General features: G+C 37.5%; 1 protein-coding gene across 2 annotated transcripts; it reads right to left on the bottom strand.

Moving 5' to 3' along the window:
- Positions 1–825: 825 nt before the first annotated feature.
- LOC133857176 (dnaJ protein ERDJ2A-like) lies at positions 826–7,724 on the bottom strand. Of its 2 annotated transcripts, none has more exons than XM_062292324.1 (12): positions 7,577–7,724; positions 7,244–7,326; positions 6,449–6,674; positions 6,245–6,340; positions 5,923–6,043; positions 5,687–5,793; positions 5,345–5,562; positions 4,620–4,797; positions 4,396–4,515; positions 3,325–3,411; positions 2,398–2,508; positions 826–1,812 (listed from the first exon to the last, which is right to left on the bottom strand). In XM_062292324.1, the coding sequence occupies exons 3-12, from the start codon at positions 6,632–6,634 to the stop codon at positions 982–984; spliced, it is 2,055 nt and encodes a 684-aa protein (XP_062148308.1). In that variant the 5' UTR covers positions 6,635–6,674; positions 7,244–7,326; positions 7,577–7,724; the 3' UTR covers positions 826–981. The 2 variants fall into 2 exon arrangements, with proteins under 2 accessions (XP_062148308.1, XP_062148309.1); XM_062292325.1 differs by having other exon boundaries at positions 7,449–7,579.
- Between the last annotated feature and the right edge of the window lie 4,422 nt (positions 7,725–12,146).

A 12,146-nucleotide genomic window follows, 5' to 3' on the forward strand; every position in this document is an offset into this window, starting at 1 on the left:
AAAAGAACATCACACTGCAGACCAAGTTGTTAGAGCAATCTTGATAGAGAGAGGTTTAAAGCTACTATATTCAATACTCTTGTTCCTTTCTTATTCTTTAAAAGTGATGTGATTTTAAAAATCACTAATAAATTTGAAATTGATCACCTTCAATAGAAATTTTAAAAACTACATTATCTTTAAGGAAATAAAAGTCTTACCTATAGCATTAGTCTACTCTTTAGTCAGGATTATACATACAATAAAACGTCGTTGAAGTTGGCTGGAGTCTTTGTACTTTGTCGAAGGGTGAGAAGGATTTTTTTTATTATTATTTTTTAAAAAAAAAAATATTAGATGACCGAGATTTCATGAATCTCTCGCCTTCTTGGTTTCATTGCCAGTCAAAAAAGAGGAGAAAAAAAAAAAAAAACAGCCAAACTTAAACCAATTAAATGGACATTCCACTTTGTACATTCGATTTGTGGCATCATTTCAGGTTATAAATACGGACATCGCAATCGTTTATGCTCGGTTTGCTTGGAAGGAATTTGTGACTAGGAAAAAAGCTTGCTTTTTTTTTCTTTTTTCTTTTTTCTTTTTGGATGAAAATGATGAATATCATTAGGGAAAACAACCTGCTTGCTCAGCAAGTACAATGCTCTGGATAAAAGGACATTCATCTATCCGTACTCTATTTAACATCTGTGAAATTGCAATCTTAGCCATAACATGAGCTTGCTTTATTAGCTTTCCTACAAATGTGCCAAACAGTCCTGTAGCAGAAACCGTTTAGCTTTATTTTAGTATCCTCAATCAGTTGGCCGAGTAACTTCTTGCCATGAGTTGGTTCTAGTATCGGATAAGATTATATGAAGCTTTGCCAAGTTAAACAAAAGGTAAAATAAATGACTCACTGTTATGGTTGTTAAGTTCTTCAAATGATCAACGCAGGCTCAAAATGTTTATTATTTCATCATTAATAAAACAGAATTATGTGTTTCACTCCTCATCTGTGCCTGAACCTTCCGAGCTCGAGTCCCGTTTATTGAGAGTGCCATTGGCAGCAGGGCCTTTCTTTTTAGCATCTTGTTCATCTGCCTCATCTTCACTGTACTCACTCTCATAATCATCATATTCCTCTTCTTCATTCTCCTCTTCCTCTTCAACCCCATCCTCCGTAATGGGTCCCTCTTCTGCGACAAGGCCACCTCGGGTGCCAGCCCTAGTCCGTCTCAAAATTTTTACTTTCAAGTTTGTCTTTCTATCGCAGCCTATCCAAGCGTCACACAAGCAGTAACAAGTCAAATTGTAATTACCCTCTGCTGGGGCCTGGAACTTGCCCATCACCAGTCTAGACCCACCCTTCACCTTGTCAACTGCCTCTCTCACGGCCACACTGGTCTCCTTTACATTTGCTCCTGATCCCTCCATAGTCTCCTCAATTGACTTCGAAGCGCCAGTTATAGCTGCAGCTTCATCCATAAAACTAACCTTTTGAGAAAACCACACATTATTTGAAACAGGATCTGCAAGCATAAACCAGAAGTTCTCTTCCTTGTGAAATGGGTAGCATGGGGCATGGGGGAGGGCACCTATCAGGCCGTTACCACGTTTGAGTGTTACCCAAGCATGGACCGTGACAACGTCACCCTCTTGTATACCCTCTTCACCTTCAGTCTCGCATGTAGCTTCAATTGTTATAGAAGGCATCATTTCCAGCACCATCTCAACATCGTGTACGCAGTCAGGAGAGAACCCGGCTACCTGAGTAAGCAGCTCAGCACGTTCTTGCAAGCTCATGTCCTGAAGGTCCTGAAACGTTCTCACCTTCTGCAAATGAAGAATAAAAATGTTTAAAAAATATCAAAAAGAACGTAAACACGGGGAAATGATAATTTTTCTGGGTGGGGGTTTGTGGGAAGGGGGATCACAGGATGTGTTCAATACTCCAGACAGAATTCGTTCAACACTGATTTTTGGTCATTAACAGGCTTGTGTTAAAGCAAAAGTCATTTCAAAATTTCATCAGATGTGTTGCTCAACAATTAATTTCGAATACTTATTAGATAGGTTTAGTAAACCTATATGATTTTAAAACATGTTAAAAAGAAAATATACAAAACACAGAAGAAACCCCAAGTGAAATATGAACTGGAACAAAAATGTGGGTACAGCTCTTTCATTCCATTGTTCAGAAATTTTGATTTTAATCAAGTAGAAAATAACATAAATATAATAGCTAAAGCCATTGGAAAATAGCGCACCACAGGTTCTTAAATTATAGCACATTTCCAGATAATAAGGGCAGCCATCAAAGACAAATGTTGTGGCTCTGCCCTCAAAGCTAGGCAAAAGGCATATTAACAACTGCATTCCTGCATGCCGCAAACAAGAGAGTAGATTTTATCTACTTACTTTGCGGGCTATCTTTTTGATAATGGCCTCACTGAAATGCGGCAGCTGCAGAAAGGTTGCAATGCCCTCAGCAGATCCTCCAGTTGCCTTCCTTGCACTGATAGGAACAGCCTGCATCACAGGTAACACAACAAAAGGATCCTACTGTGAGTATGAACTAGGAAAAGAACAAAGGAACACAAAATAGATTAATCCTAAACATGGAAACGTTAACAGGAAGCAACCATCTAAGTAAATGACTTACTAACAAAACAAAAGTTCTTTGCAACAAAAAATGACAGATACATTCCTATGAAATTGAGCAAAAAGTTGTTAAGAAACTAAATGTCTGGTATGCACAACAACTAAAACAAAAAATGCAAATACCCAAATCTCGCAATGAGCTTTGCCAAAAAAATAAACAGATAAACATAAATTGGAACTTGCTTCAAATTTCTGAACCTGACTGGAAAATTTGTTAAGTACACTCAAAAAGACACAGGGAGGACTACAAACAAGAAAAAATCACAGCATATTCAAGCCTGAGACAAACTAACAGAATGAGAAGCTGGGCGCACTAGCCCACCATCAAATCTTCAAAAGGTTTGCAACTAGGAACTCAGAAAGTATTACATATTGGAATTAAAAAGCAATAAGAAAGTTGTTGGGAATAATACGAAGTAAAATAATGTGAGAATTGGAGTAGAAGAAAGTAAAGCATGTTGAGAACGATTTGCATTATTCAGGATATTAGTATACAATCTGTTAGTTACTGCCTTCTACATAATATAAACAAGCTAAGAAGGTCGTATATAGTCCCTGCCTATCCAAGAATTGCAGAAAAACTCCGTAATTAGACATAAAGATAAGAATAAAGTCATTAAAGCACATGTCACTGTAATAAGTCTTTTTTTTATATATAAAAGATGTCCTCAAAGCACATCTCACCTGAATGATACATTGAGAAAGCTCGACTACCCCAATTGCAGGCCTCAGCCATCCATGCCCCTGAGCGGTGCGTGGTATCACCGCCATCTGCACAGATAATAAGAGATTACTTATCTAACAATCGGTATGTAGCTATTTCAGAAAAATATTCTGCTTGAGAGCTAAATCAGTACTTTCTAAAACTACTACAAGACAATGAACAGCGATAGTTGCAGCATGTAACTAAAATAAAGTTTGCAGGGAACTGCTAACTTTATACATCCTTGTATGATACTTCCATCACTCTACAATAGGTTTTCGAGAACCAACCCCTCAACCCCCTCCCCCCTTTCTCCCCCACCCACAGACCAAGGGAAAAAAAATTTGAAATTATTTATTCAGTTATAGAGTATATCTCAGAAAACATGATAATAGATTCCTTTCATTACACCGCATATAAACTCAGACAGAAAATGGAAGAGTTGTGAAGAAAAAAGTGCAGCAGATATTCTGTTCTAGGCAGTTCTACTAAACTGTTGAGAGATAATGTACAAGAATACTTCCAACAGAAGACACAGTTGAAATACTCAGAATGCATCTGAGAACCGAAATCTGCATAATTTCCCTCAAAAACTCCATTATTCATACATGTATAGCTCAACAGAAGTTATGGGTTCGTTTGGTCAAATTTTTTAGAGGATTTTTTTTTTTACTTTCTGGTTCTGATGCAACATAAAGGTGAAAGTAATTTGTGAGAGTTTTGTGCATTGAGTTGTTTGTTAATTTTTTGCTTTTTTGATAAAAAGCAAAAAACTGTCCTGAAAAATGTTGCCAAACAAGCCCTATATTTTGGGGGGGAAGATCTAAGAACTCTTCAAATTCAATGAGGAAATTATAAAAAAACTCCTTACTCTCATGGGCCATTTGACTTCCTTAATACTTATGACAACCAATTTTAACAAAGCAGCATACCACAAGATTTAATTGTTAAGAGACAACAGCACAGGCTTACAGGCGGTGACTTCAGTGTTAAACACAATTAGCAATGATTATAGAAGTCTACTCGAAGAATGTAAAAGAGGACATAAACACCTTCATTAATTCTTCAAGAAGGCGAGGTGAAAGTTCTAGCACCCGTCTGAAATCACCTTGCAATGATGGAGGCAAAGTTGCTGATTCACGAGTTAATTGAGCCTGAATCAACAATTCTGTCTGAACAGAAAAGAAAGCAGAAACAAGCATTTAAGAATTTACCAAAAATCCATAGAAATGCAAACTAATTGCCAAATACAGCAAAATATTGGTGCAAAAAGTACCTTAACAAGGGCTGGATGCTGCTTCCAAAACTTAGCTTGCTCTTGCTTAATGTTTTTAAGGTCCAGATTCAACTCACTCCTGACCAACATGAAAAGCTTCTGGAGGGGCTCATTATCAGTCCTACGAACTGGAATTTCCATATATTCAGCAGCTTTTACAAAGACATCCATAACTTTGCTGTATAATGAAGAATTGACATTAGAATGACAAAAAAAAAACACAAAGATTACATTCTGTGCAACAGATTCAGTAATATGTATGAATAAGTGGAAACAAAAATGCAAATCTCAATCAAGCTCATTGTCAAAGATCGTTATCACCAATATCCAACTAACCAGTACAATGTCATTTATTGGGTTGTGTAGAAACTTCAACTGACTGTTAAAACTAAGTGTATCAGCAATATGTAGAGGGTAATGCCAATCAGATTCTTATTTTGGTTTAGTTTGAGGAGAGGTGTTATCTCCCAAATATTAAAAAGATGTACTTGTGTATGGGTATGCACGAGCGTGAGTGTGTTATATGTGTAAGACACCCAGTTCTCACACAATATGACACTCATGTGTCAATGTTTAAATTGAACTAAAGAATTGTAATGCGTGCTACCTAATAATGTACAGGAAAATCATAGAGATATGCTGAAAGCATACCCTAATTGGACTTTATTGGATACAATAATGTAGCTCATGAACAAAATAAATTAACAAAAGATTAACATATATACCTTGGGGCCAAAGAAGGTTTCATCAAGTAATAATATGCTGATAATGTTTGATGCATCACATAATTTCCTGTATATTTGGACGACCTCGAGAGATATACAACAGCTATCACCAAAGGCAACAGAATACAAACACCAACTATCCAAAGTAGAAGTATTCCACCAGATGCCCCATCAATATCTAGCAAGAACTGAGGGAGAGCTATGCCCATTTGAAACCCCTGCTCCAACAAATTATCACATATAGCATTGAAATTTTACCATTTAGAATTTTGTACTAGTACACAAACCGTAAAGGGAAATTGAACCTCATTTCACAAAAATAAATAAATAAAGATATATTACCTGCCTGCCATCCGGATGGCCATATTTCTCAAAGTTTTCCCGTGATATTGGATCTGTCAGAGCCTGATAAGCCTTTGATATATACTCCACAAAATAGTTGTGGGCCTCTGAAAATATTATAATAAAAAAAAAAAACTATTAGCATGCATGGGTTATTTGTATTAAGCCACATCTTCCTGACTGATACAAAGGTCTGAAAATTGAACATATAAACTAAAGAACTGAAACCCTTCAACCTGGATCTGGATTTTTATCAGGATGGTATTGAATAGATAGTCTTCTATATGCTTTCTTTATTTCTGAATCTGAAGCTCCGGATTCCAATCCAAGAATACTAAATGGCTCAAAAACTTGAACCTGATCACAAATTCCAGCAAGAAAAAAGAAAAAGGAATGTCAGTGAAATGCAACATTAAGCATTCAAAGCATATTGTTATGAGTTCCTATAAGAAGTCCTAATTCACTAAAAAGTAGCAGCATGTAAATGAATAAATCATAACAGGACACAATTGTCACATGGTCACTAACAAATGATCAAACTTTGATTAAACTATTTACCTCGCGGCTCATATTTTTTATGTAATAGACCAGGACAATCACGATGACCCAAAGCAATATCAGAGTCAAGTTACTATAAGTCGAGAAATTTGAAATCTGCATGATTCCAGAATATACACCATGGTTAGATCAAATAGCGACACTTGGTATGTACTATGTAATATGAAATTGAAGATACATCAAACGGACAATGAAGGAATTCACCCGCTTAAATATTGATTTGCGGTACTTCCCTGATCGAGAGCAATCAGAGCAGTGGCAGTGTATGCTCTTTGTTTTCTTTGAGGCGGCTCGGCATAACTTCAGAATTGTATAAGGTATCAGTGGCAGGGCCATTATTGTCAAAATGAAAATCGGGAACAATGCGCTATTCTCGTCTGAGGCAGCCATTTAGGACTTCTATCTACAATGACTCGTATACTTGTTATGCCTACAAAAATGACTCTTGTTATAACCAGAAAGTCATTGATAGTCACGGAGTTTTAACCAATAATTTTAACTAATGGATCTTTTCTACTTCTTTGGCAACGCTCAACGGTAAAAATTGATGACAAAGAAGGTTGAACTGGTTTTGCAAAATATATTGAAATTTAGAAGTTCATCTTGCAGTTGAAATAAAATCAGATTTGTGTTCGAAATTCAAAAATGCAGATATCTTTGTTTTTTCTAAACTCAGACCAGCACGAATACATGACATTCAAGGTCCATTTCAACACCTCCATGTCCTCAGTATGCACCGAAATCAAACATCAGAGTGAAACCACGACAAATGAACATCAAAATAGATAGATCAAAAACCACCGAGTGTAACAATAAACTTGACTTCCAACTTCAACCAAAAAAATAATAATAACAAATACATATTAACGTACATCAGAGACCTAATTATAGCTCAGCCTATAAGCAATTCCTAAACTATGCATATCCAGGAGTAAACTCCTAAGTCCAATGAGCTATAAGAGCATATACACGTACACATATGCAAACAATAATTCTGACCTGTTTAATAGGTGATGAAAACCCTTTCAGAATTGAAACCTTCAAGCTGATCGCTAAGCTCCCAATGGCATTGGATTTGAATCCTGTGCACAAAAGAACAACTCAATTATCAAACAAAAATAGATCCATGCAATATTCAACTTTGAAAAACGAAAAACAGAGAGAGAGAGAGAGAGAGAGAGAGAGAGAGAGAGAGATTGAAAACCCCCAAGAAATTTTGGATGGCCCAAAAAAGGGCTTTCGAAGCAGTAGAACTATGATAAAAACGGGGCTTTTGTTAGGGTTAGGTTTTTAAAGGGAGAGAGATGCAATACATATAAATAGGAAGAGAACCTGTGAAATATCGGAGGAGGAGGTGCAGCGAAGTGTGTCCAAATAGCGTCGCCGCGTTATAGAAAAATCCTTCACTGGTTTGATTTGATTTCTTACAAGTTGCAAGCCCTTGCCGTTAACTTGAAAATCACTCGAGTTGGGCCTTCTACATCTGGGCTGAGTGTGCTCCAAGACCAATTTTACATCCATGATTGCGGGCCAGACGAGGGAGATTTGGCAAAGGAGGAAGCCCTTCCAATTTTTTTAGTTCAATTCACCGACGAATTTTTATGGTGCGTTTGGGTATTGAATTTTTAGAATTAGAATTGAATTCTTATTCTAATTGCGAAGTTCGAGGCAAAAAGTTGTGTTTAGGTGTTGAATTTTTAGATTAAAAAATATTATTTTTAATAGTAAGAAATGATTGGAAGTTTAAAAAGTTGTGTATAATGATTGGTATTTGTGAAAAGTTATGTGAAATAATGATTTAAATAATAATTATTTAATTAAAAAATAAATATTTTTTCTTTTTAAAAGAAAAAACAAAATTAAAATTAAATTTTTTTTTAAAAAAATAGAAGCAAACCGGCAGCCACCCCCAGTGGTCGGGGGAGGCCGCGCGGCCACCCCCAGTTGTCGGGGGAGGCCGCGCGGCCACCCCCAGTTGTCGGGGGAGGCCGCGCGGCCACCCCCAGTGGTCGGGGATGGCCGCGCGGCCACCCCCAGTGGTCGGGGGAGGCCGCGCGGCCTTCCCCAAGTGGTTGGGGGTGGCGCGCTGCCACCCCCATTAAATCTAGGGGGTGGCGCGAGGCCAACCCCTAGATTTAAAGGTGGCCGCGCGGCCACCCCCCAGTGGTCGGGGATGGCCACGCGGCCACCCCCAGTGGTCGGGGGAGGCCGCGCGGCCTTCCCCAAGTGGTTGGGGGGGGCGCGCTGCCCCCCCCATTAAATCTAGGGGGTGGCGCGAGGCCAACCCCTAGATTTAAAGGTGGCCGCGCGGCCACCCCCCAGTGGTCGGGGATGGCCGCGCGGCCACCCCCAGTGGTCGGGGGAGGCCGCGCGGCCTTCCCCAAGTGGTTGGGGGTGGCGCGCTGCCACCCCCATTAAATCTAGGGGGTGGCGCGAGGCCAACCCCTAGATTTAAAGGTGGCCGCGCGGCCACCCCCCAGTGGTCGGGGATGGCCGCGCGGCCACCCCCAGTTGTCGGGGGAGGCCGCACGGCCACCCCCAGTTGTCGGGGGAGGCCGCACGGCCACCCCCAGTGGTCGGGGATGGCCGCGCGGCCACCCCCAGTGGTCGGGGGAGGCCGCGCGGCCTTCCCCAAGTGTCGGGGGTGGCGCCCCCGGCCACCTATGGTGGTGGCAGTGCGCCACCCCCTTTGAGGGGTGGCTACGGTAGCCACCCTGCCTTTTTTTTTAAAAAAAAAAAGTTATTATTTTTTTAAAAAAATTAAAAAAAAAAATTATTATTATTTTTAAAAAAAAAAAATAATTTATTATTATTTTATTAAGTAAATGCGGGACCCACGCACTGTACATGGGTCCCAGTGATCATTGAAGGTAGAATTGGATTCAGAATAGAATTTAAATTCTATTCTGAATCCAAACAGATCATTATAATCTTAATAAATATTTTTAGTTATATAGTTTATATTTTATAAATTTAATATATAATATATAATATAATTTAAAATTAATGAGAAATGCTAGGGGTATCAAATTTTTTACCAAGATGATGTAGAGCTTCTTTTTTTTTTAAAGAAAATATCACTGATATTTCATTGCAAAAACCAACAAATATACAAATTAGAGCCCAAAAAACTCTAAATAACCATAAACTATTACTTTGAGTTTAATACAAATAAAAGAAAACCAATGATAACATTTAACCAAACTCTATCAATGTCATGCAAGACACCCTCCTTCGTCAAACTATGAACTGCCTTATTTTCCCCTCGCTTCGCATGACGAACATGCCAACTTTCAAAATAATGAAGGACCTTACTAGATGGCAAATGGCATGCAGCGGCCACTACCAAACCATGAGAATCCCTCACAATATAACCATATCCCATGCACTCATTTTGCTTATCAATAGCAGCATCCCAATTTACCTTATAACTTTCTACAGGAGGCGGTTTCCACCCAGCATCCCAATTTACCTTATAACTTTCTACAGGAGGCGGTTTCCACCCAATATGCACAGTAGTAGTAGACAAATAACTATTACCACCACTTTCAGCACTCTTCTCCAAAGCCTTTCTATATGCGATAACATAATCAATAGAAACTTTAAGAACAAGTTTAGGATGCATAAACTCACCATCATGGAGAACCGCATTTCGCTTAAACCAAATTCTTCTAGCAATTTTCGCATTAAGTTCAACCTCAACAATAGAACAATTATCAAACATATACTCCATAAGAGCTTAAAAAGTTGTTCCAATATTGTAACACTTTTGCATGTTACTATCCATCGACCCCCACACATTCATTGCTGAAGGATACTCCCACAAAATATGCAAAACAGTCTCCTACCCCGAATTACAAAACATACACATAGGATCCAAATCCACCCCTCGCTTACTCAAATTATCCTTTGTTAGGAGGATATTCTGGCAAGCTTGCCATAAAAACATTCTTATGGAATATGGAATCCTCAAACCCCGTATGTTTTTCCATAAAAGATTAGACTCCAATAAATAAGAACAACCTCCCCCTGAAACATCTAATCGATCTTTCTCAATATAATAAGCACTACGAAAAGTAAACTCACCAAATGTAGATCCACGTCAAATTAAGAGATATTTTCTTCCATTTTGACTAAGAGGTAACCCCACAATGATATTTGCCTCCTCCGAGTTAAAAATCTCCCCAATCAACTATGTGTTCCACCATTTAGTATCTGGGTCAATAAGTTCACTAACTGTAACATTCTTAGTTAAAACTTTCATTGGGGATTGAACAGCAAAAGAAGACGGCATGGGAAGCCATTTATTCTCCCAAATATTCACATCAAATCCATTCCCAATCCTCCACACCAAACCTTTTGTCAACAAATCCTTTGCTGGAAAAAATACTGCGCCAAGCATAAGATGGCCTGCTACCCAGAGAAGCATTAAGAAAATATCAATGAGGAAAATATTTCTCCTTAAGAATGCACCCTACTAAACTGGAAGGTTTGTGAAATAATCTCAATTCCTGCTTTGCTAACAAAGCTTTATTAAAACGACCCATGTCCCGAAAACCCACTCCTCCTTTGGGTTTGGCAAACCCCATTATCTTCTAACTCATCCAATGAATCTTATATTCATTCTCCTCACCCTACCAAACTGGACGGATTGTGAAAAAATCTCAATTACTGCTTTACTAACAAAGCTTTATTAAAATGACCCATGTCCCGAAAACCCACTCCTCCTTTGGGTTTGGCAAACCCCATTATCTTCTAACTCATCCAATGAATCTTATATTCATTCTCCTTATGCTCCCACCAGAACTTCTGCATCATATAATTAATATCAGTGCACAAAGCTTTTGAAATGAGAAATACACTCATACTGTATGTTGGAATAGCCCGAATCACAGCTTTTAGGAGAATTTCCTTTCTAGCTTGAGAAATGAATTTTGTCTTCAAATCATGCAGTCTCTACCACACCCTATCATTGATGCTTTTGAACTCCTTTAACCGAGATTTCCTCACTAGAGCAAGAATGCCCAAATACTTATCAAAACAATTAATAAAAATAAATGTTACGGGTACCAATGAATAAGTTTCACATCATCTTGGTACGCATTTATTGATAAAATATTTGGTACCTCTAGCATTTTCAAAATTAATATCCTAATGGGAGGATAACTGTTAAGTCCATTTCCAAGTTCATTTTGAAAATCCAGGTTGTCAAAGAGGCATAAATCGATTTATAAAGGTAAACAAACATTTAAAATGTTACGCGATGATAAAATAATTCTAAATGTCACTTCGTATCTTTTTGTGTTTTAAAAATTGATGTAACTTTTAAAATTATTATTTGATTAAAATTCAATAGTGATCTATCACAAATATAATAATAATTTTTAAAAGTACATCAATTTTAAAATGACACAAGAAAGACATGCGGTGACAAGAAACACTGCTCATATAATGTAGTTGATGGCATAATTAAGTTCCTACACTACCTTAAAATGCATATTTATTATACGGAATAAACTCTTGTAATGAAAATATCATTTTTTTTTTAATTTAATATGGTTAGGGCTCGTTCAGTATGTAGAATGACTATTTTATTAATAACATTAATAGTTATTCTCTCTCTCTCTCTCTCTCTCTCTCTATATATATATATATATATATATATATATATATATATATATATATATATATATATATAATAAATAAATAGTTATTACTGTGAATAGAATAATATGAAATAAAATAGCTAATCATATTATTTAGTTCATGGAAAACACATATGGCCTTATTGGAATGGAACAGAAAATTACTAAAAATACCCAATTTTCTCTATAAAACAAATTGAATATTGTCAAAACTGTGCTTCACAACAAAATTGAAGATAAATTATTGATTAATTATT

Source organism: Alnus glutinosa, chromosome 14, assembly GCF_958979055.1.
Source record: "Alnus glutinosa chromosome 14, dhAlnGlut1.1, whole genome shotgun sequence".
In the NCBI taxonomy this organism is placed as follows: domain Eukaryota; kingdom Viridiplantae; phylum Streptophyta; class Magnoliopsida; order Fagales; family Betulaceae; genus Alnus; species Alnus glutinosa.